Source organism: Oncorhynchus tshawytscha, linkage group LG08 (assembly GCF_018296145.1).
Source record: "Oncorhynchus tshawytscha isolate Ot180627B linkage group LG08, Otsh_v2.0, whole genome shotgun sequence".
Lineage (NCBI taxonomy): Eukaryota > Metazoa > Chordata > Actinopteri > Salmoniformes > Salmonidae > Oncorhynchus > Oncorhynchus tshawytscha.
In genome coordinates this window covers 7,024,878-7,050,779 of record NC_056436.1, presented here as the reverse complement: position 1 = coordinate 7,050,779, position 25,902 = coordinate 7,024,878, and the positions used below count along the sequence as shown (strand labels likewise).

The 25,902-nt window shown below is 44.1% G+C and overlaps 1 protein-coding gene across 3 annotated transcripts; it reads left to right on the top strand.

The window, feature by feature from the left end:
- The first annotated feature begins 261 nt into the window (after positions 1-261).
- LOC112247874 (glycogen phosphorylase, liver form) lies at positions 262-23,815 on the top strand. 3 transcript variants are annotated; one of them, XM_024416683.2, is made up of 21 exons: positions 263-572; positions 3,754-3,855; positions 4,376-4,454; positions 5,443-5,546; positions 8,545-8,676; positions 9,135-9,246; positions 10,644-10,726; positions 11,448-11,585; positions 11,667-11,759; positions 12,533-12,679; positions 13,528-13,691; positions 14,069-14,183; positions 14,305-14,406; positions 15,649-15,796; positions 15,969-16,027; positions 16,579-16,720; positions 20,639-20,846; positions 21,293-21,427; positions 21,771-21,837; positions 23,168-23,352; positions 23,659-23,815. In XM_024416683.2, the coding sequence occupies exons 1-21, from the start codon at positions 330-332 to the stop codon at positions 23,762-23,764; spliced, it is 2,664 nt and encodes an 887-aa protein (XP_024272451.1). In that variant the 5' UTR covers positions 263-329; the 3' UTR covers positions 23,765-23,815. The 3 variants fall into 3 exon arrangements, 2 of the variants coding, with proteins under 2 accessions (XP_024272451.1, XP_042181090.1); XM_042325156.1 differs by having other exon boundaries at positions 265-572; positions 23,168-23,815; XR_002953144.2 differs by lacking the exons at positions 21,771-21,837; positions 23,168-23,352; positions 23,659-23,815 and having other exon boundaries at positions 262-572; positions 20,639-20,902.
- Positions 23,816-25,902: the final 2,087 nt, after the last annotated feature.

Below are 25,902 nucleotides of genomic sequence, written 5' to 3'. Positions count from 1 at the left end.
ATAAAGACAACTGTTGCTATTGTTATGATTATTGTTATTACTATATTTGGAAGTGTTGCTATTATTACTGATCTCTCTTGGTGTTTTCTGTGAATATTCAATAAAATGATAAGTGTCCAAAAAAGATTTTTCCAATATTTTTCTCTGCGCTCCTCTGCCAGAGGTTGAGAGGTTGAGAGGTTGGGAACACGACACACCTCCTCCTCCATGCACCAATGGACATGAAAGAGGAGGAGACTGACGCTACAGAAAAGCAACTACCTAAACTTAATTTCTCCACTTTAAGAGTTGAAATTGAATGACTGCCAGCAGCCGTTTTGTTCAGCAGCATGGCGGCTCCTCTCACTGACCAGGAGAAGCGTAAACAGATCAGTATCAGAGGAATTGTCGGGGTGGAGAACGTCGCCGAGTTGAAGAAAGGTTTTAACCGACACCTCCACTTCACTTTGGTCAAAGACAGGAATGTAGCGACGCCGCGAGATTATTACTTCGCCCTCGCGCACACGGTTCGAGATCACCTGGTGGGAAGATGGATCAGAACCCAGCAGTTCTACTACGAGACCGATCCCAAGGTAAAGTTGTTGGCTTTTCCAAATATCATGCTGTACTTTTGTTTTGGAGAATTTATCCTGGCTTTACTTGCCTGTCTTGTGCTGTCCTTATTTGGTCCAGTATTAGCTAGTGATGGGTCGTTCAAATGGCTCTTTTTGGTGAACTTTGCATACTGCGTCTACTAACACCTTTTTTTTGAGTTTCAAACAACGATTATCTGCTAATAAATTACAAAATAATTATCAGAAGATGGTGAATCGTCACTGCAAACAAATAATGCATAGTGGAGAGAGCATATCGATCCGGTCCACGCTCGTTTTTGCACTGCGCTCCCCCCTCCCCCCAAAAAAGTGTGGTTATGTAAATATGTATCTGAACGTGCATATCACGATCTGACATGGGACCCTACTTTTTGGATTACATTTGAGATTTGCAATTGGAAAAAAAAAAATTCAAGGTCGATTTTCAAGAGTTTGGAATAAAGAGCTGTTTGGGACCCAATTTACGCGTCTCTTATTTTTTATTTTTTTATGTCAACGGAGCCAAATAATGTGGCTCTCCGAAAAGACTCGGAATGACCATCACTAGTCACAGCCCCGCCTCCCTTTCTAATACATGTTTCCGTCTGCTGCCCCTCGTCATCATTATCATCAATCTGCACCCTCTGGATGCTTCCTGATAATATCTCCTTCTAGGTTAGTGGGCGTTTCCACCATTTATTTCTAATAGCGCTGGATTGGTGGAGACCATAGGTTAGTGGGCGTTTCCACCATTTATTTCTAATAGCGTTGGATTGGTGGAGACCATAGGTTAGTGGGCGTTTCCACCATTTATTTCTAATAGCGTTGGATTGGTGGAGACCATAGGTTAGTGGGCGTTTCCACCATTTATTTCTAATGGCGTTGGATTGGTGGAGACCATAGGTTAGTGGGTGTTTCCACCATTTATTTCTAATAGCGTTGGATTGGTGGAGACCATAGGTTAGTGGGCGTTTCCACCATTTATTTCTAATGGCGTTGGATTGGTGGAGACCATAGGTTAGTGGGTGTTTCCACCATTTATTTCTAATAGCGTTGGATTGGTGGAGACCATAGGTTAGTGGGCGTTTCCACCATTTATTTCTAATAGCGTTGGATTGGTGGAGACCATAGGTTAGTGGGCGTTTCCACCATTTATTTCTAATGGCGTTGGATTGGTGGAGACCATAGGTTAGTGGGTGTTTCCACCATTTATTTCTAATAGCGTTGGATTGGTGGAGACCATAGGTTAGTGGGCGTTTCCACCATTTATTTCTAATAGCGTTGGATTGGTGGAGAGACCATTTATTTCTAATAGGTTGGATTGGTGGAGACCATAGGGGTGTTTCCACCATTTATTTCTAATGGCGTTGGATTGGTGGAGACCATAGGTTAGTGGGCGTTTCCACCATTTATTTCTAATAGCGTTGGATTGGTGGAGACCATAGGTTAGTGGGCGTTTCCACCATTTATTTCTAATAGCGTTGGATTGGTGGAGACCATAGGTTAGTGGGCGTTTCCACCATTTATTTCTAATAGCGTTGGATTGGTGGAGACCATAGGTTAGTGGGTGTTTCCACCATTTATTTCTAATAGCGTTGGTCTCCACCAATCCATAGGTTAGTGGGCGTTTCCACCATTTATTTCTAATGGCGTTGGATTGGTGGAGACCATAGGTTAGTGGGCGTTTCCACCATTTATTTCTAATAGCGTTGGATTGGTGGAGACCATAGGTTAGTGGGCGTTTCCACCATTTATTTCTAATGGCGTTGGATTGGTGGAGACCATAGGTTAGTGGGCGTTTCCACCATTTATTTCTAATAGCGTTGGATTGGTGGAGACCATAGGTTAGTGGGCGTTTCCACCATTTATTTCTAATAGCGTTGGTCTCCACCAATCCATAGGTTAGTGGGCGTTTCCACCATTTATTTCTAATAGCGCTGGATTGGTGGAGACCATAGGTTAGTGGGCGTTTCCACCATTTATTTCTAATAGCGTTGGATTGGTGGAGACCATAGGTTAGTGGGCGTTTCCACCATTTATTTCTAATAGCGTTGGATTGGTGGAGACCATAGGTTAGTGGGCGTTTCCACCATTTATTTCTAATAGCGTTGGATTGGTGGAGACCATAGGTTAGTGGGCGTTTCCACCATTTATTTCTAATAGCGTTGGTCTCCACCAATCCATAGGTTAGTGGGCGTTTCCACCATTTATTTCTAATAGCGCTGGATTGGTGGAGACCATAGGTTAGTGGGCGTTTCCACCATTTATTTCTAATAGCGCTGGATTGGTGGAGACCATAGGTTAGTGGGCGTTTCCACCATTTATTTCTAATAGCGTTGGATTGGTGGAGACCATAGGTTAGTGGGCGTTTCCACCATTTATTTCTAATGGCGTTGGATTGGTGGAGACCATAGGTTAGTGGGCGTTTCCACCATTTATTTCTAATGGCGTTGGATTGGTGGAGACCATAGGTTAGTGGGCGTTTCCACCATTTATTTCTAATGGCGTTGGATTGGTGGAGACCATAGGTTAGTGGGCGTTTCCACCATTTATTTCTAATGGCGTTGGATTGGTGGAGACCATAGGTTAGTGGGCGTTTCCACCATTTATTTCTAATGGCGTTGGATTGGTGGAGACCATAGGTTAGTGGGCGTTTCCACCATTTCTTATACCAGCCATTTTCCTTTTAGTGAAGGGAGTTAAACAACTGTACACTTTGGGAGGAAGGAGAGAGAAATTCTGATGAAGACTATATTTAGCCTTACCATGAAGCTATAGGACTCTCATGAAATCATAGTTTCAATGGCCCGGTTGTATTCCGGAAGAATCTGAGAGTAGGAGAGCTGATCTCGGATCAGTTTTGACTTTCACATCATAATGAAAAGGATTACACTCCTACTCTGAGAACTTCTTCTTTTTTTTTTTTTTTTTTTGAAACGTGCCAGTGTTGTATTAGTACTGAATGTTGCATGTTCCTGGGATGTGTTCATCACTAGGAAGCACACAGAGAACAGAACTAAAGCTGGGATTGACTTACCTGACGTTGTTCAATACAAACTCTCTCTTTTTTTAATGCAAAATGTTTTCTAATTGGAATAAACGGGTTTGCGTTGCAAAATGTATTATTTTTTTTGATTATGGTCTGCCCCCTAATGAATACACCCCTGTTCTCCTTGACCAGCGGGTGTACTACCTCTCCCTGGAGTTCTACATGGGCAGAACCCTCCAGAACACCATGATTAACCTGGGGCTGCAGAACGCCTGTGACGAGGCCATCTACCAGGTGAGACAGAACTGAGAGATGTCTGGAGCACACCAATGGCATGTCTACAGGCAGGAACCACTGGAGCCAGAGACTAAAACATCTGTTACAAGAGACAGAATTTCTCAACAACTGTGAAAGCGTGATTGCCACACCTTAGTCGTGCAGGTTAAGCGTGATTAACACCGTAGTCGAGCAGGTTAAGCGTGATTAAAACACCTTAGTCGAGCAGGTTAAGCGTGATTAACACCTTAGTCGAGCAGGTTAAGCGTGATTAACACCTTAGTCGAGCAGGTTAAGCGCGATTGCCACACCTTGGTCGTGCAGGTTAAGCGTGATCATGTGATGCATCAGCTTCTACATTATTAAACACTAATATGGGGCTTGTTGTATTGCCTGAACAAGTTGAATTGAAGTGTCTGTTTGTTGTGTAGCTGAGTTTGGACACTCCTACATTATTAAACACTAATATGGGACTGTCCCCTTTTATGTTGTTGTATTGCCTGAACAAGTTGAATTGAAGTGTCTGTTTGTTGTGTAGCTGGGTTTGGACATGGAGGATCTGGAAGAGATGGAGGAAGATGCAGGGCTGGGGAACGGAGGCCTGGGCAGACTGGCAGGTACAGTACGGACCAAGTGTTAGGTGTGTGTCCTTGCTAACTTCTATGGTGGTTCATGACCAAAGAAGTTGGCTACACCGAACCAATGGGACCGGGCTACAGGGTTCTATTTAATGTAGCACAGAATACACTGGGTCGTCATCGGGTGGAAAACTACAGCAAACCTCTCCTGTCTGCAAGCCAGAACAGGAAGTTTACCTAACACTATGAGGCTGTTGTTGGCTGGCCAAAACAGGAAGTTTAACCAACCGTAGGAGGCTGTTTGGATGGCTGCATGTCCCTTCTATAGTTTGGCTGTGTTTACACAGGCAGCTCAATTCTCAAAAAAAACAGCTGGTCTGATTTGGTCAGAAGACCAATTAGTGGGAAAAGATCAGAATTGGGCTCCCTGTGTAAACGCAGCCTTTTTGACATGAGAGCAGATCTTCATTCCACGAAGGACATTATCAACCTCTCTGTAGCCTGGTCCCAGATCTGTTTGTTCTAATAAGCCAACTCCTATAGTCGCTATAACTAACCTCCATAGGAATATTCCAGAACAGATACTAAGAAATACTATGCCATACTTTACCCCCTACGCCATACATTATGCCATACTTTACACCTTACACCATACTTTAAGCTATACTTTACCCCCTACGCCATACTTTACCCCCTACGCCATACTGTACACCTTACACCATATTTTAAGCTATACTCTACCCCCTACGCCATACTTTACCCCCTACACCATACTTTACACCTTACAACATACTTTAAGCTATACTCTACCCCCTACGCCATACATTATGCCATACTTTAAGCTATACTTTAAGCTATACTCTACCCCCCTACGCCATACATTATGCCATACTTTACACCATACTTTAAGCTATACTCTACCCCCCTACGCCATACAGGTTTTCTTTGCATCCACTGTGTCTTTAAACTTCATCGGTTTAGTATTTTTGAAACATCGACTGGTAATTAATTTAAATTCCCTGACCAGCATGTTTCCTGGACTCGATGGCCACCCTGGGTCTGGCAGCGTACGGTTATGGCATCCGTTATGAGTATGGGATCTTCAATCAGAAGATCAAGAACGGCTGGCAGGTAACAACCCTCTTCTCTGCTTTATTCCACTGCATTTTAAAGGGGCAATCTGGGATTGGATACATCCAGGTTTTTGACTAAATTATTGAGATGTATCATTTGATTCTTGGAGAATATAATTAATAAATGCATCATGAGCTTATTTAAACTGTCTTACCCTATTAGATATATAGATATACACTTATTTTAACAATGACAAACCACAAGGATTTCATTCTTTGCAGTAGAGTGTAATTTCTACAACACTATTCGGTATGTAGAGGACAGGTTTCATGCATGCCTCTCCACTTCAGTCAATGAATAATCAAAACAGTCTAGTTCAGCGTTCAAAAGTGCATTGCACTGCAAACACACAGCCCAAATTCAAAAGGGCAAATCCCCTCTGGTGTGTATTGTACTGTAGGTTGTTATCAGAATCCAAACAAGGGCAACAACACGTCGATTGGTTGGCTCAGAGGTTGAGAAGGCTATCGCAACAGGCACTGGTCCCAAATGGCACCCTATTCCCTATGTAGTGTACTACTTTGGACCAGGGGCCGTAGGGCTCTGTTCATAAGATGTGCACTATATAGGGAATAGGGTGCTATTTGGGATAAAAGCCAGTGTTTTCACCACTTCAAAAGAGAGTGGAGACAGGCAGCAGTGAACCTCTTTCTGTTAAATGATTGACCGACACCGCAGACCTGGGTTCAAATGCTATTCAAAATCATTTCTAATACTTTATCTGGGCTTGTTTTGATGCAGTGGAACCAATCGAATAATCCTGCCCATCTGACACCTGAGAGTCCAATCAGATTCGAGCAAACGCTAAAATGTATTTTTGAAAGGTTCCAGGTCTGCAACACTGTGGTGACCCACGTCCTTCCTCTCTATGGCTCCAGCCTGGATTGCAACAGTGTGACAGGGGTGGATTTCCACTGATTTAAAAAAATAAATAATATTATATATATATAATATTATGACAAAAATGTGTTCATAATAATTATGTATGGCCTATTGTGTTTATTTTTATTCTGAAATTAAAAGCGTACATGTAAGATATTTTAAGTAAGGACAATAAAAGGACAATAAAAGGCCACTTTAAAATGTGCCGTTTTGTCACAACACAATGCCGCAGATGTCTCAAGTTTTGAGGGAGCGTGCAATTGGCATGCTGATTGCAGGAATGTCCACAAGGGCTGTTGCCAGAATTGAATGTTCATTTATCTACCATAAGCCACCTCCAACATCGTTTTAGAGAAGCCTCCCAACCGCAGACCACATGTAACCACGCCAGCCCAGGACCTCTACATCCGGCTTCTTCATCTGAGGCAGTTTATGAAACAGAAGTATTTTATGTGAAATTCATAGATTAGGGCCTAATGAATTTATTTCGTTTAGACAAACTAACTCAGTAAAATGTGTCAATTTATATTTTCTGACCACCATTTGCCTCATACAGCGCCACATCTCCTTCTCATAGAGTTGATCAGGCTGTTGATTGTGGCCTGTGGAATGTTGTCTCACTCCTCTTCAATGGCTGTGGGAAGTTGTTTGATATTGGAGGGAACTGAAACACGCTGTTGTACACGTAGATCCAGAGCATCCCAAACATGCTCAGTGGGTGACATGTCTGGTGAGTATGCAGGCCATTGAAGAACTGGGACATTTTCAGCTTCCAGGGATTGTGTACAGATCCTTGCGACATGGGGCCATGCATTATCATGCTGAAACATGAGGTGATGGTGGTGGATGAATGGCACGACAATGGGCCTCAGGATCACGTCACGATATCGCTGTGCATTTAAATGGCCGTTGATTTAAAAATGCAATTGTGTTCAATTGTCCGTAGCTTATGCCTCCCCGTACCGTAACCCCACCGACACCATACACGCCATCTGCCCGGTACAGTTGAGACCAGGATTCATCCGTGATGAGCACACTTCTCCAACGTGCCAGTGGCCATCGAAGGTGATCATTTCCCCACTGAAGTCGGTTACAACGCTGAACTGCAGTCGGGTCAAGACCCTGGTGAGGACGACGAGCACACAGATGAGCTTCCCTGAGACGTTTTCTGACAGTTTATGCAGAAATTCTTTGGTTGTGCAAACCCACAGTTTCATCAGCTGTCCAGGTGGCTGGTCTCAGACGATCCCACAGTTTCATCAGGTGGCTGGTCTCAGACGATCCCACAGTTTCATCAGCTGTCTGGGTGGCTGGTCTCAGACGATCCCACAGTTTCATCAGCTGTCCAGGTGGCTGGTCTCAGACGATCCCACAGTTTCATCAGCTGTCTGGGTGGCTGGTCTCAGACGATCCCACAGTTTCATCAGCTGTCTGGGTGGCTGGTCTCAGACGATCCCACAGTTTCATCAGCTGTCTGGGTGGCTGGTCTCAGACGATCCCGCAGTTTCATCAGCTGACCGGGTGCCTGTTCTCAGACGATCCCACAGTTTCATCAGCTGTCTGGGTGGCTGGTCTCAGACGATCCCACAGTTTCATCAGCTGTCCAGGTGGCTGGTCTCAGACGATCCCACAGTTTCATCAGCTGTCTGGGTGGCTGGTCTCAGACGATCCCACAGTTTCATCAGCTGTCTGGGTGGCTGGTCTCAGACGATCCCACAGGTAAAGAAGTCTGATGTGGAGGTCCTGGGCTGTCGTGGATACACATGGTCTGCGGCTGTGAGGCCGTTTGGACCTACTGCCAAATTCTCTAAAATGACGTTGGAGGCGGCTTATATCCTGTACTGTCTATCTGTATGTGTACTGTAACTATAATGTACCCATGCTGTACTGTACTTCTACTACTGCTGTACATGGACCATCTACGGCTTTATTAGCCTGACTACCACTCTGTTTGTGTTGTCATGCCATTGGCTTGACAATGAGCGCTGGAGTTGGCAAGAACACACACTGATCTGAGACCAGGCTATGGTTCTATTAAACATATTCACCCATTCAAGTTTTGCTTAGTCACACTTCGATTTAGTATGTTGGCTTGTGATTGGCTTGCTCCTAGGTGGAAGAAGCAGACGATTGGCTGCGTCATGGTAACCCTTGGGAGAAGGCCCGCCCTGAGTACATGCTACCAGTGCACTTCTACGGCAGAGTGGAGGAGTCTAAGGAAGGGGCCAAATGGGTGGACACACAGGTACTTAAAGTCATGATAATGAATACTACCTTTTTTTTAAATTTGTAACATGCTGATAATAGTGCTAAGTTGTACCACTTAGTACCTGCATATCTGATGGGGATTTGAGATGCATTTTCTAATGTACTTACATTGTCACTTGTGTTATTACACAGGTATAACAGCAACTAAGGGTCATTGTGGTGTTAAAGATTGTTTTGGTCATTATTCAACTTTGCTAAAAGTGTTACTGATATTTCTAATGTTAAATTCAAGTGTTCCCAATTCTTCCCACAGGTTGACTCACTATGTACAGTACCTGCATATCTATGATTTTATTGAGTTTGGTATTTTTAAAATTTATCGTCTTGAATTGACCCTTAATCTTATTTGGAAGGAAGTTTTAAGATGATGAATGAGTCTTACATCTTCATCTTCAACCTAATCTTATTTCCCCCCCCAATGCCTTGCCTCGATAGGTGGTCCTTGCTATGCCTTATGACACACCCATCCCTGGGTATATGAACAACACAGTCAACACCATGAGGCTGTGGTCTGCCAGAGCTCCCAACGACTTCAACCTGATGGACTGTAAGTGGTGTCGTGTCTTTGGTATCACTAAATTGAAGACTGTTCATTTATCAAATCAATTCTCTGTTATTATTATTATTACGTGATTAAACAAATTATGTACATGTAATTAACTAGGAAGTCAGGGTACCAAGAAAAATCTTCAGATTATAAAGTTATAATTTTTCTAATATAACTCTTCAGATATTTTAATATCTGATCAATTAGTCTTCTATTAATGAATGATTCTTTACCTCACGTTAATCTCATTCCAAACGTCGTAAATTGTTGGTTATCTGCACGAACCCAGACTTCACTATGTCATCCATACATCAATTGTCTTAATCATTTATTTACTAAACTAACTAAATAATCACAGAAAGGCATAAACAAACAGTAGATATGGTTACAAGGAAATGATAGGGGAGGTTCCCTAGTGGTCTAAGCCAATATGACGGCTTGGTGGACAAAGGGAAGTGGGTGGGAAGTGGGTGGGGACTGGGAAGTGGGTGGGGACTGGGAAGTGGGTGGGGACTGGGAAGTGGGTGGGGAATCGTCTGTCTTTCTGTTGGAAAGTTCATCTGATCTTCTCTCGTGGTTAGAATGGTTACTTCGGAATACCATTCAGAAATGTTCTTATAGATAGATGTTTTGTCGTTCCTCGCATTTTCAGGTTGACAATTTCTAGCTGCAGACTAGTAAGTAGTATCTAAGATCTGCTCTTATTCTGTCTGGTCGACAGTCTCAGAGTTGAACCATTTCCACCTGTGTAGCCAATGATCCACGTGATTTGGTTAGGAATTCTACAACCATTACAACCTTAGCTTATACTGAGGTTTTTGTGGTCTCTACTCAAACCTTCGCCCCCTCGGTGATCGAGGTACTCATGGTCTCGAAGATTTCCTCTGGTGGGGGTTTTATTCGGAACAGTAGAAAAGGGCTGTCCAATGATGTCAGATCATGTCTGTGTTTATGGGGGCGGGGCCAATGACTTAGTTACAATTTTCTCACATTAACGGTTTAAAATCACATTATATAATTTCAGAAATAGTTTAATCTTTACTCATTCATTTGATACAATAATTAGATGCAAACCTCATAACGGAGGCTCCTGTATAAACAGAGTTATGGTAATGTGGCTGGCTGTATTGTCTTTCACAAACAAACAAAACGAGCCGGATCGTAGCTAGCTTCTCCACCGACCGTTTACACATTCTCCAAAACATATCCCCGAGCTGACAAGGTACAAATCTGTAGTTCTGCCCCTGAACAAGGCAGTTAACCCGCTGTTCCTAGGCCGTCATTGAAAATAAGAATTTGTTCTTAACTGACTTGCCTAGTTAAAGGTAAAATAAATAAAAATAACTTATGTCCTCTCCCATTAAGGTCCCTGTTAAATCACTTCTATGTCTCCTCAGTCAATGTTGGAGATTACATCCAAGCTGTTCTGGACAGGAATCTGGCGGAGAATATTTCTCGTGTGCTTTACCCCAACGATAACGTAAGTTCTAGATTGGTACATTGACCACTTAGATGTTAGTACATTTTGTCTCCCTCCGGCTCTCTTTCGCGTCGTTTAGCAGACGCTCTTACCCAGAGCGACTTACAATATTGAGTGCGCATACATATTCAATGATTTTTCACACACTGGTCCCCTCCTGGGAATTGATCCCACAACCCTGGTGTTGCAACCACCATGCTCTACCAACTGTGTGTGTGTGTTTTTAAATTCTCGCTTGGCACCTCTTGACTTCCCCCTCGTATTTGTGGATGTTTCCCGATAGGCCCTGGTCTAAAGTAGTGTACTACCCTATGAGCCCTTGTCTATTGTAGTGCACTACCCTATAGGTCCTGGTATACAGTAGTGCACTATAACGTATAGGGTGCCATTTCGGCACGCACACCTTGATTCCTCCACATACTCATCTCATATGTATATACTGCACTCAATACCATCTACTGCATCTTGCCTATGCCGCTCTGTACCATCACTCATTCATATATTCTTATGTACATATTCTTTATCCCCTTACACTGTGTATAAGGTAGTAGTTTTGGAATTGTTAGCTAGATTACTTGTTGGTTATTACTGCATTGTCGGAACTAGAAGCACAAGCATTTCGCTACACTCGCATTAACATCTGCTAACCATGTGTATGTGACCAATAACATCTGCTAACCATGTGTATGTGACAAATAACATTTTATTTGATTTGTTGTAGTTCTTTGAAGGGAAGGAGCTGCGGCTGAAGCAGGAGTACTTTGTGGTGGCTGCTACCCTCCAGGACATTATCCGACGCTTCAAGAACTCCAAGAAGGGCTTCTCCGGCCCGGTCTCCTTCGACAGCTTCCCAGAGAAAGTAGGTTACTTATTGATTTATCACGACTCCACTGAATCCTAACAACAACAAATACAGTTGGTTGTTCTTTTTTGTTGACAGGTGGCCATCCAGCTGAATGACACTCATCCTGCCATGGCCATCCCAGAGCTCATGAGGGTCTTTGTGGACATTGAGAAACTCGACTGGGACACGGTGCGTTTTAAGAGAGGGAGAGGATGAAACTGATTTATTTATTGTATGAAAATAAAAACACTAACTTTGTCTAAACTTGCATAATAAGTCTTTGTGTGGTGTGTTGGGTAGATGAGTGAAAAGCCATGCAGCACCTTGAACCCTAAAGCCATGCAGCGCAGCACCTTGAACCCTAAAGCCATGCAGCGCAGCACCTTGAACCCTAAAGCCATGCAGCGCAGCACCTTGAACCCTAAAGCCATGCAGCGCAGCACCTTGAACCCTAAAGCCATGCAGCGCAGCACCTTGAACCCTAAAGCCATGCAGCGCAGCACCTTGAACCCTAAAGCCATGCAGCGCAGCACCTTTGTCATAGAACAAGTGCCTCGTCTGTTGTAGCCTGGTATATCCACAGAAGTTGGCTAAAGGGCACAAAACAGATCTGGGGCCATCAAATCAAATGTTATTGGTCACATACACATATTTAGCAGATGTTATTGCGGGTATAGAGAAATGCTTGTGTTCCTAATTCCAACAGTGCAGTAGTATCTAACTAAATGCTTGTGTTCCCAGCTCCAACAGTGCAGCAGTATCTAACAATACGCACATCTAAAAGTAATGGAATTAAGAAATGTATAAATATTTGGATGAGCAATGTTGTAGTGGTGTTGACTAAAATATATCAGAATAGACATATGAGGGGAGTAAAGCAGTATGTAAACATAATTTAAAGTGACCAGGCTACGTCATTCAGTGTGTACTGCGCTATTAGAACCATTGCTCTTTCCTATCAGGCGTGGGCCATCACCAAGCGGACCTTTGCGTACACCAATCACACGGTGCTTCCCGAGGCTCTGGAGCGCTGGCCCATTGGACTGCTGGAGACCCTGCTACCCAGACACCTCCAGATCATCTACAGGATCAACCAGGGACACCTAGACGTACGTACTGTATAGACTGGGTTCAGTGGGTGGTATTCTGATGTACCACTATATAGACTGGGGTCAGTGGGTGGTATTCTGATGTACCACTATATAGACTGGGGTCAGTGGGTGGTATTCTGATGTACCACTATATAGACTGGGGTCAGTGGGTGGTATTCTGATGTACCACTATATAGACTGGGGTCAGTGGGTGGTATTCTGATGTACCACTATATAGACTGGGGTCAGTGGGTGGTATTCTGATGTACCACTATATAGACTGGGGTCAGTGGGTGGTATTCTGATGTACCACTATATAGACTGGGGTCAGTGGGTGGTATTCTGATGTACCACTATATAGACTGGGGTCAGTGGGTGGTATTCTGATGTACCACTATATAGACTGGGGTCAGTGGGTGGTATTCTGATGTACCACTATATAGACTGGGGTCAGTGGGTGGTATTCTGATGTACCACTATATAGACTGGGGTCAGTGGGTGGTATTCTGATGTACCACTATATAGACTGGGGTCAGTGGGTGGTATTCTGATGTACCACTATATAGACTGGGGTCAGTGGGTGGTATTCTGATGTACGTACTGTATAGACTGGGCTGTGCTCCCTGCTAAGCGTATGAATACATTGATACTGAATGACTTGAAATGTATCCCCCTTACAAGACTCATGGACACTCATCTGGTCCCCATCCGCTCCCTACTCCTCTTCTTGGCCCTAATTCACCCATAGACATGCTGCTTGTACTGTGTCAATAACCGGACTGTTCAGATTGGCAGAATCATGTGATTTTTAGGAGGGATATGGAGCGGATTGGGACCAGCTGACTGTGTTTCTGGTGTTGCTCCAGGAGATTTCAGCTCTCTTCCCAGAGGACATGGATCGGATACGCAGGATGTCTCTGATCGAGGAGGACGGGGGAAAGCGGGTCAACATGGCTCACCTGTGCATCGTGGGATCTCACGCCGTCAACGGAGTCGCTGAGATACACTCCAACATCATCAAGACTGACGTGTAAGATGGTTCATCTCTACTGTATTCTCCCTGATAGTAACAGCTTTCTCTCAGATGTGTCCGATGGGGCTTCTCTAGGTTGTGTAAGAGAAACTCCCAACTGTCTGAAACCAGGGGTGGCAGGTAGCCTAGTGGTTGGAGTGTAGGGGCGGCAGGTAGCCTAGTGGTTGGAGTGTAGGGGCGGTAACCGAAAGATTAAAGTCTGTCGTTTTGTCCCTGAACAAGGCAGTGTTCCCCGGTAGGCCGTCAAAATATTTTTTAAATATAACCTTCTGAACAACTATTTTGCTACGGTGGGCCTTATTGAACACGATTCTACCGTCTTCTAGTAGCGTCCTTCTAGAATCTAAAATATATTTATTTTTTTGTTCTGAAAGGTTCCGAGACTTCAGCGAATTAGAACCGGAGAAGTTCCAGAACAAGACCAATGGCATCACTCCTAGACGCTGGCTCCTCCTCTGTAACCCGGGATTGGCTGAGCTCATTGCTGAGGTTTGATTGGCATCTTTGATTGTCCGTTTTTATCTCTTTTGATATTCCTGTATCTTTTGAATGCAATTTTCTTTGTTAATCTGCTATGTCACCTTCATGTACTTTGTCTACATGTTACTAGGCCATTGGGGAGGAATATGTGAAGGACCTCAGCCAGTTACAGAAACTCAATGAGCTGGTAGACGATGATACCTTCATTAGAGATGTGTCTAAAGTCAAGCAGGTAAAGTCTCCCCACCCCTTCATTAACAACAGTCAACATGCATGGCCTATAATGCATCATGGGGCATATTTGTTTACTGTTCTGAAGAACCATGCCATTTCCCAATAGTAATATTGGCAGAAAATGACCCCCCCCATGGATAAAAACAATGTCCCAGCCAAGCAAACAATCCAACCAACTGAATAAATACACTGAGTACACGTCAGTGTGGAACTCCTAATTCCATGCTAACTCGGCGTAGACAGGAAGTTGACCATATATAATTGGGTTTTGTTCCTAGGTACACGTGTTGGGGCTTGTTGATGTTACTATTTCATAAGATCATCCTTTCCAACTGATCCCATTGGTTCAACAGGGTTACGCCCCAAAATGGAACCTTAGTGTTCTACTTCCTGCGGTGGTACAAGTAGCATGTCATACTGTAGTAAAGATACCTTTAGTGGAAAATAACTCAAGTAAAAGTCACAGTAAAATCCAACTTGAGTAAAAAATAAATAAAAAAGTTTGGGGTTTAAATATTCTTAAGTATCATAAGTAAATGTATTTGCAGAAACATACTTAAGAAAAAGTACAAGTGAAATTATTTGATTTAAATTTTTAATATATATTAAGAAAACCAGACGGCACAATTTTCTTTCTTTTGGTTTTATTTACGGATAGCCAGGGTCACACTCAGACATAATTTACAAACAAAGCATTTGGGTTTAGTGAGTCCTCCAGACCAGAGGCAGTAGATGACCAGGGATGTTCTCTTGATAAGTGACTAAATTTGACCATTTTCCTGTCCTGCTAAGCATTCAAAATGTAACGAGTACTTTTGGGTGTCAGAAAATTAATGGAGTAAAAAGTACCACATTTTCTTTAGGAAAGTAGTGAAAAATATAAATAGTTAAGTACAGATGCCCCAAAAAACTACTTAAGTAAAAAATACTTTAAAGTACTACTCTACCCCATTGACTGCTTGTGGCGAGCCCTATGGCCCCTGGTCAGAAGTGTTAGGGCCCCCCTGGTCAGAAGTGTTAGGGCCCCCCTGGTCAGAAGTGTTAGGGCCCCCTGGTCAGAAGTGTTAGGGCCCCCTGGTCAGAAGTGTTAGGGCCCCCTGGTCAGAAGTGTTAGGGCCCCCCCTGGTCAGAAGTGTTAGGGCCCCCCTCGTCAGAAGTGTTAGGGCCCCTGGTCAGAGGGAGTTCATTCACTACAAGGGATTAGAATGCCATGTGTATCAAGTCATGTCTTTGTGCCCAGGATAACAAGGAGAAGTTTTCCCAGTACCTGGAGAAAGAGTACATGGTGGAAATCAACCCGTCCTCCATGTTTGATGTTCACGTCAAGAGGATTCACGAGTACAAGCGCCAGCTCCTCAACTGCCTTCACATCGTCACCATGTACAACCGTACGTCGTGTGTGTATAGGGTGACCTTTGGGATCCTCGCCTCCCTGCCTTATGATGACCCTTGGTTATATATGATCTGTGAAGCTTCTACGAAGGCCTTTTCATAAAGGGTTATGATAAGTAACACTTTATTGTTTAAAATCTGATCAAATATTTTCTTTTTTTTTTAAAGGCATCAGGAAGAACCCAAAAGCACCTTTTGTTCCCCGGACTGTGATCATTGGTGGCAAGGTACGTATCAAACTACCTTCAACTCTTTCTCTCAATATCGGAAAAGAGAGAATGACCTCCTGACTTTCTCATCCAATGGGGTTTTGAGGAAAGCGGACACGAGGAATCAAGGAAATGCAATTGAGATTCTCCCTGTGTCTTTCATGTATTCCTTACACCCTCTCCCCTCGTTTTCATAATCTATTGGAGGAAAAGGCTCGACGGGGAGGGACTGTGGCTCTTCTACTTCAGATGTATTTTGAGAAGGAAGTGAGGAGAGGGGACACCCTAGTGAAATTGACACCCTAGGGGGCCCCTGGTAAAAAGTAGTGCACTATCATGACCCTAGGGGGCCCCTGGTAAAAAAAAGTAGTGACAAACCCAGTGGCGTTGCAGTTCTTGATACAAACCGGTGCGCCTGGAACCTACTACCCTACCCCGGTCAAAGGCACTAGGGGCCCTGGTTAAAAGTAGTGCACTAAATATAGGGAAAATGGTACCCTTTTTTTGGATGCAACCCCATGAATGGAGGAAAGCGACATTTGAGAAGGATCCTTTGTCTCCCTCTACAGGCTGCGCCAGGGTACCACATGGCCAAGATGATCATCAAGCTGATCACGGCTGTGGGAGAGGTGGTCAACAAAGATCCTGTGGTGGGCAGCAAGCTGAAGGTCATCTACCTGGAGAACTACAGAGTCTCTCTGGCTGAGAAAGGTACTGTCTCTATCTGGCTGAGAAAGGTACTGTCTCTATCTGGAGAACTACAGAGTCTCTCTGGCTGAGAAAGGTAATGTCTCTATCTGGAGAACTACAGAGTCTCTCTGGCTGAGAAAGGTACTGTCTATCTCTGGAGAACTACAGAGTCTCTGGCTGAGAAAGGTAATGTCTCTATCTGGAGAACTACAGAGTCTCTGGCTGAGAAAGGTACTGTCTCTATCTGGCTGAGAAAGGTACTGTCTATCTCTGGCTGAGAAAGGTACTGTCTATCTCTGGCTGAGAAAGGTACTGTCTATCTCTGGCTGAGAAAGGTACTGTCTCTCTCTGGCTGAGAAAGGTACTGTCTATCTCTGGCTGAGAAAGGTACTGTCTATATCTGGAGAAATACAGTCTCTCTGGCTGAGAAAGGTACTGTCTATCTCTGGAGAACTACAGAGTCTCTGGCTGAGAAAGGTAATGTCTCTATCTGGAGAACTACAGAGTCTCTCTGGCTGAGAAAGGTACTGTCTATCTCTGGCTGAGAAAGGTACTGTCTATCTCTGGAGAACTACAGAGTCTCTGGCTGAGAAAGGTAATGTCTCTATCTGGAGAACTACAGAGTCTCTGGCTGAGAAAGGTACTGTCTATCTCTGGAGAAATACAGAGTCTCTCTGGCTGAGAAAGGTAATGTCTATCTCTGGCTGAGAAAGGTACTGTCTCTATCTGGAGAACTACAGAGTCTCTCTGGCTGAGAAAGGTACTGTCTATCTCTGGAGAACTACAGAGTCTCTGGCTGAGAAAGGTAATGTCTCTATCTGGAGAACTACAGAGTCTCTCTGGCTGAGAAAGGTACTGTCTATCTCTGGCTGAGAAAGGTACTGTCTATCTCTGGAGAACTACAGAGTCTCTCTGGCTGAGAGGTACTGTCTATCTCTGGAGAACTACAGAGTCTCTGGCTGAGAAAGGTAATGTCTCTATCTGGAGAACTACAGAGTCTCTCTGGCTGAGAAAGGTACTGTCTATCTCTGGCTGAGAAAGGTACTGTCTATCTCTGGAGAACTACAGAGTCTCTGGCTGAGAAAGGTAATGTCTCTATCTGGAGAACTACAGAGTCTCTCTGGCTGAGAAAGGTACTGTCTATCTCTGGAGAACTACAGAGTCTCTGGCTGAGAAAGGTACTGTCTATCTCTGGAGAACTACAGAGTCTCTGGCTGAGAAAGGTACTGTCTATCTCTGGAGAACTACAGAGTCTCTGGCTGAGAAAGGTACTGTCTATCTCTGGAGAACTACAGAGTCTCTGGCTGAGAAAGGTACTGTCTATCTCTGGAGAACTACAGTCTCTCTGGCTGAGAAAGGTACTGTCTATCTCTGGCTGAGAAAGGTACTGTCTATCTCTGGCTGAGAAAGGTACTGTCTATCTCTGGCTGAGAAAGGTACTGTGTATATATCTACAGTTGCTAGTGAAAGTCATGGGCTTTGCTCTTTTTTTTTCATGTTTATTTTGATCTTGACAAACTCCCCAGTCCCTGCCAGTGACTAGCATACCCATAACATGATGCTGCCAACATAATACTTACCTTTTCAGGGGAAAAGCATCACCATTATCCTTGGAGTATTAGTGACGTCCAGGTAACTGCCAAAATAAAGGAAACCGTCAACATATAAAGCGTCTTAAAAAGGGGTTTTGGGTCACTGTGAGCCAGAACAGCTTCAATGCACCTCGGCATAGATTCTACAAATGTCTGGAACTCTATCGGAGGGATCCGACAACATTCTTCCACGAAAAATGACATAATTCTGTGGGGGTTTTTTTGGTTGTTGTGTGTTAATGATGGTGGAAAATGCTGTCTCAGGCGTCGCTCCAGAGTCTCCCATAAGTGTTCAATTGGTTGAGATCTGGTGACTGAGACGGCCACGGCATATGGTTTACATCGTTTTCATGCTCATCAAACCATTGTGACCACTCGTGCCCTGTGAATGAGGGAATTGTCATCCTGTGGGGGCGTAGCCAAAATGATGGCCTGCCCAACATTTTTATGTGACCCTAAGCATGATGGGATGTTAATTGTTTAATTCGCCCAGGAACTACACCTGTGTGGAAGCCTCTGCTTTCAGTTTACTTTGTCCTTCATTTACTCAAGTGTTTCCTTTATTTTGGCAGTTACTCTATTAGATACAGGTAGCGCTAAACGTGTGTTCCAAATGTGCCAGGTAGCCTAGCGGTTAAGAACATTGGGCCAATAACTGAAAGGTTGCTGGTTTGAATCCCCAAGCCGGCTAGGTAAAAAAAAAAGTGTCTGCCCTTGAGCAATGAACTTAGACTTACAGGAACAATTAGGTTTATCTGGATCAGAGAGTCTGCTAAATGACTCGCTACGGCAAGTCTCTCTGGATCAGAGAGTCTGCTAAATGACTCGCTACGGCAAGTCTCTCTGGATCAGAGAGTCTGCTAAATGACTCGCTACGGCAAGTCTCTCTGGATCAGAGAGTCTGCTAAATGACTCGCTACGGCAAGTCTCTCTGGATCAGAGAGTCTGCTAAATGACTCGCTACGGCAAGTCTCTCTGGATAAGAGAGTCTGCTAAATGACTCGCTACGGCAAGTCTCTCTGGATCAGAGAGTCTGCTAAATGACTCACTACTGTAAGTCTCTCTGGATCAGAGAGTCTGCTAAATGACTCGCTACGGCAAGTCTCTCTGGATCAGAGTCTGCTAAATGACTCGCTACGGCAAGTCTCTCTGGATCAGAGAGTCTGCTAAATGACTCACTACTGTAAGTCCCTCTGGATCAGAGAGTCTGCTAAATGACTCACTACTGTAAGTCCCTCTGGATCAGAGAGTCTGCTAAATGACTCACTACTGTAAGTCCCTCTGGATCAGAGAGTCTGCTAAATGACTCACTACTGTAAGTCTCTCTGGATCAGAGAGTCTGCTAAATGACTCACTACTGTAAGTCTCTCTGGATAAGAGAGTCTGCTAAATGACTCCCTACTGTCAATAAGAGAGTCTGCTAAATGACTCCCTACTGTCAGTCTCTCTGGATAAGAGAGTCTGCTAAATGACTCACTACTGTAAGTCTCTCTGGATCAGAGAGTCTGCTAAATGACTACTGTAAGTCTCTCTGGATCAGAGAGTCTGCTAAATGACTCACTACTGTAAGTCTCTCTGGATCAGAGAGTCTGTTAAATGACTCCCTACTGTAAGTCTCTCTGGATCAGAGAGTCTGTTAAATGACTCCCTACTGTAAGTCTCTCTGGATCAGAGAGTCTGCTAAATGACTCACTACTGTCAGTCTCTCTGGATCAGAGAGTCTGCTAAATGACTCACTACTGTAAGTCTCTCTGGATCAGAGAGTCTGCTAAATGACTCGCTACGGCAAGTCTCTCTGGATCAGAGAGTCTGCTAAATGACTCGCTACGGCAAGTCTCTCTGGATCAGAGAGTCTGCTAAATGACTCGCTACGGCAAGTCTCTCTGGATCAGAGAGTCTGCTAAATGACTAACATGAGCAATGTAAATGTAAATCGGGCCCTGGTCAGAACTAGTGCACTATAAACTGTATCCTGTATTAGAGATGGATCGGTTTTTCTATATCTATTTTCCCCTTTTCTATGTCCCCCTACTGTAATCTATTTCCCCCTGTTGTAATCAACCCCCCCTACAGTCATCTACCCCCCTACAGTCATCTATCCCCCTACAGTCATCTATCCCCCTACAGTCATCTATCCCCCTACAGTCATCTATCCCCCTACAGTCATCTATCCCCCTACAGTCATCTATCCCCCTACAGTCATCTATCCCCCTACAGTCATCTATCCCCCTACAGTCATCTATCCCCCTACAGTCATCTATCCCCCTACAGTCATCTATCCCCCTACAGTCATCTATTTCCCCCTGTTGTAATCTATCCCCCTACAGTAATCTATGTCCCCCTACAGTCATCCCAGCCACGGACCTGTCTGAGCAGATCTCCACAGCTGGCACGGAGGCGTCCGGCACTGGCAACATGAAGTTCATGCTGAACGGAGCGCTCACCATCGGCACCATGGACGGAGCCAACGTAGAGATGGCCGAGGAGGCTGGAGAGGAGAACATGTTCATCTTCGGCATGAGGGTGGAGGACGTGGCAGAGATGGACGTACAGGGGTAACACACACAGATGGACGTAGAGGGGGAACACACACACAGATGGACGTACAGGGGTAACACACACACACACACAGGGGGACATAGAGGGTAGGGTTTGTTTTCCCAAAATATATCTAATACTAATCTAAGAGTCATACTTTATGCAATGCCACATTGACCGCGCCACATTGACCGCGCCACATTGACCGCGCCACATTGACCGCGCCACATTGACCGCGCCACATTGACCGCGCCACATTGACCGCGCCACAAAGTTATGCGATGCTTAACTCAATAAGAAACTTGACTCGTGTGATTTACTGAGGAAGTAATCCCTGAACACATTGTTGACCCGTTTTGGTTGAAAGGGATGTTGCTCTTTTGTAAAACTTGTAATGTAGAGATGTGACTATGATGTCTTGTTGTGAGAAATGTTGCTACTCCTCCTGTTCTCTCCTCCTAAGCTACGATGCCATGACGTATTACCAGAAGATTCCAGAACTGAAGCAAGCCATTGATCAGATCAACAGTGGATTCTTCTGTCCCAAACAACCAGAGCTCTTCAAAGATGTCACCAATATGCTTTTCAACCATGACCGGTAGGTAGTGGCTGTGAACCCCAAAATGGTACCCTATTCCCTATATAGTGCACTACTTTTGACCAGGCCCTATGGCACCCTATTCCCTATATAGTGCACTCCTTTTGACCAGGCCCTGGTCGAAAGTAGTCAACTGTAAAAGGAATTGGATGCCATTTTGGGATGCAGACATAGAATTACCAGAAGGGTCGAGGAACGCCTCTCCAGTCAATTTGACTGCAACACCCATCGAACATTGATTTGAATGGGAATGTTGATTCCAGTAATTGTATTTCTATGGCTACAGTACTGTTGGCTGCTGTGGTCCTTCCTGAGTCTTGGCATTGACTGTCTCTGTCTTCAGCTTCAAGGTGTTTGCAGACTATGAGGACTACATAACGTGCCAGGAGAAAGTCAACGAACTATATCAGGTAATCATCATTATCCTCCATGTACCTCTAGTTAATAATAACTATCAGGTAATCATCATTATTCCCCCATGTACCTCTAGTTAATAATGACTATATCAGGTAATCATTATTCCCCATGTACCTCTAGCTAATAGCGTGGTAAGTTGACTGAGAACACATTCTCATTTACAGCAACGACCTGGGGAATAGTTACAGGGGAAATGAATGAGCCAGTTAGAAGCTGGGGATGATTAGATGGTCTTGATGGTATGAAGGCCAGGTTGGGACTTTAGCCAGGACACCAGGGTGAACACCCCTACTCTAACAATAAGTGCCATGGTATCTTTAGTGACCACAGAGTCCACACAACCGTTTGAACATCCCATGTGAAAAATGGCACCCTACACAGGGCAATGTCCCAAATCACTGCCCTGGGGCATTGGGGAATTTTTTTTTAGACCAGAGGAAAGAGTGCCTCCTACTGGCCCTCCAACACCACTTCCAGTAGCATGTAGTCTCCCATCCAGGGGACTGACCAGGACCAACCCTGTGTAGCTTCAGAGGCAAGCCAGCAGTGGGATGCAGGGTGGAATGCTGCGGAAGCCTGATTACAGTAGAGCCTGATACGGATCATCCTGCTGAATAGATTACAGTAGAGCCTGATACGGATCATCCTGCTGAATAGATTACAGTAGAGCCTGATACGGATCATCCTGCTGAATAGATTACAGTAGAGCCTGATACGGATCACCCTGCTGAATAGATTACAGTAGAGCCTGATACGGATCACCCTGCTGAATAGATTACAGTAGAGCCTGATACGGATCACCCTGCTGAATAGATTGAATAGATTACAGTAGAGCCTGATACAGTAGAGGACCATCCTGCTGAATAGATTACAGTAGAGCCTGATACGGACCATCCTGCTGAATAGATTACAGTAGAGCCTGATACGGACCATCCTGCTGAATAGATTACAGTAGAGCCTGATACGGATCACCCTGCTGAATAGATTACAATAGAGCCTGATACGGATCATCTTTGTGACCAGATTACAGTAGAGCCTGATACGGATCATCCTGCAGAAAAGGTACGTCTGGGCACAATTACCATTCTAAGGTGGTCCTTGGTGGCACAGTAGGTAAGACAGTGGTGTTAGCTGTACCAACGTTGTAGGTTCAATTCCCACAGGGTTTACATGCTACCATAAACATGTTTGCACTCACTACTGCAAGTCTTTTCAGACAAGTGTGTGTGTGTGTTTGTATTAAAAAAAATAGCTGAATGACCAAAATGTAAAAGTAAAGTGGCATTATATTTATATCTATATATCCTGTTTTTTCCCCCTTAGAACCCGAGGGAGTGGACCAAGATGGTGATCAAGAACATCGCTGCGTCTGGGAAGTTCTCTAGCGACCGCACCATCACCGACTACGCCACGGAGGTGTGGGGGGTGGAGCCTACAGATCTGAAGATCCCACCCCCCAATGAGCCACGCGAGGCCCTCGACGAGACGGCCAGGGCGCTGCGGGAGAAGTGAGGCTGCCTGGTGTGGTGTGACCAGGGTGAAGTTACCCCTAGATGCTGTTCTAGTCAGTTTAGCATCCAGTCCACACTAATGGTTAAGGTTAGGATTGGGAGATGGGGAAGCTAATCCTTGACCTGTACCTAGGGAAAACTTCACCCCAGATTGCCTGCTGTTATTTAAAGGGAAAATTTTAAAAATATGTAACTCAATTAAACAGAGCTCTTTATGTAAAGAAGTTGACTACTTAATAACAGTCTGTTACATACTTTCAGCATAAACAAACAGTGTTCTATTTTTCTGACCCCGTCTTCTAGGTGCTACACTGTTGCTACCAGATTCTTACCATGTCTTTCAGTTGCCAACTGGCTCATACTGTACTTGAAAGTGAAGTTATCAAAAAAAGTTTATCATGACCCTTAATTTTTCTAATATTCTGTATTGTTACTTAAAAATAAATCTAATCGTCTCTGATCTGATGTATTTTACTGTTTTATTTTTCAACTAATAGTAACATTATGAACATGGTTACAGACAAGTATGAGAAAGACTAGTACAATACAAAATCTGACTCAGAACATGGACACGCTGCCATGAAAGTTCCAGTGAGGACAAAGGACATGACAATGAACAGACTATGTTCCGTCCTGTTGGTACGCTTAGCCACCGGACAAAAGCAGCCAAAAAGTGCTCAGCATATGTGGGAACACGTTCAAGGCCGTTCGAAAAGCATTCCAGCTGAAGCTGGTTGAGAGAATGCCAAGAGTGTGCAAAGCTGTCATCAAGGCAAAGGGTGACTACTTTGAAGAATCTCAAATATACTTCGATCAGTATAACACTTTTTTTTGGTACATGATTCCATGTGTTATTTCATAGTTACAATGTAGGGAAAAAAGTACAAATAAAGAAAAACCCTTGAATAAGTAGGTGTTCTAAAACTTTTGACCGGTAGTGTGTTTTTTTTATTTTTATATACAGTGGGGCAAAAAAGTATTTAGTCAGCCACCAATTGTGCAAGTTGTCCCACTTAAGAATATGAGAGGCCTGTAATTTTCATCATAGGTACACTTCAACTATGACAGACAAAATGAGAAAAATCCAGGTGCCATTAATACAGGTAACGAGTGGAGGACAGAGGAGCCTCTTAAAGAAGTTACAGGTCTGTGAGAGCCAGAAATCTTGCTTGTTTGTAGGTGACCAAATACTTATTTTCCACCATAATTTGCAAATTCATTAAAAATCCTACAATGTGATTTTCTGGATTTTTTTTTTCTTCTCATTTTCTGTCACACTGTACAGTGCCTTCGGAAAGTATTCAGCCCCCTTGACTCTTCCTGCATTTTGTTACGTTACAGCCTTATTCTAAAATGTATTAAATATAATTCTCAGCAATCTACACACTACCCAATAATGACAAAGAGAGAACCAGGTTTTTAATACATTTTTGGAAATGCATTAAAAATAAACACATTTACATAAGTATTCAGACCCTTTGCTTTGTGACTCAATTTAGCTCCGGTGAGATGTTTCTACAACTTGATTGGAGTCAACCTGTGGTAAATTGAATTAATTGGACATGATTTGGAAAGGCACACAACTGTCTATATAAGGTTGCACAGTTAACCGTGCATGTCAGAGCAAAAACCAAGCCATGTGGTTGAAAAACAATTCCGTAGAGCTCCGTGACAGGATTGTGTTGAGGCACAGATCTGGGGAAGGGTACCAAAAAATGTCTGCAGCATTGAAGGTCCCCAAGAACACAGTGGCCTCCATCATTGTTAAATGGAAGAAGTTTGAAACCACTAAGACTCTTCCTAGAGCTGACCGCCCGGCCAAACTGAGCAATCGGGGGAGAAGGGTGACCAAGAACTCTGCTAGAGCTCTTGAGTTCCTCTGTGGAGATGGGAGAACCTTCCAGAAGGACAACCATCTCAGCAGCACTCTACCAATCAGGCCTTTATGGTAGAGTGGACAGATGGAAGCCACTCCCCAATAAAAGGCACCTTGGAGTTTTCCAAAAACCACCTAAAGACCATTTGAAACAAGATTCTCTGGAATGATAAAACCAAGATTAAACTCTGGCCTGAATGCCAAGCGTCACATCTGAAGGGAACCTGGCACCATCCCTACGGTGAAGCACGTTGGTGGCAGCATCATGCTGTAGGGATGTTTTTCAGCTGCAGGGACTGGGAGACTAGCCAGGATCGAGAGAAAGACGACAGGACAAGTCTCTGAATGCCCTTGAGTGTCCCAGCCAGAGCCCGGACTTGAACCCCATCGAACATCTCTGGAGAGACCTGAAAATTGCTGTGTAGCAACGCTCCCCATCCAATCTGACAGAGATTGAGAGGATCTGCAGAAAAGAATGGGAGAAACTCCTAAAATACAGGTGTTCCAAGCTTGTAGCATCATACCCAAGACTTGAGGCTGTAATCGCTGCCAAAGGTGCTTCAACTAAGTACTGAGTAAAGGATCTGAATACTTATATAAATGTGATTTTTTTTTTGTTTGTTGCACTTTGTCATCGTGTGTAGATTGATGTAAAAAAATGATTAATTCAT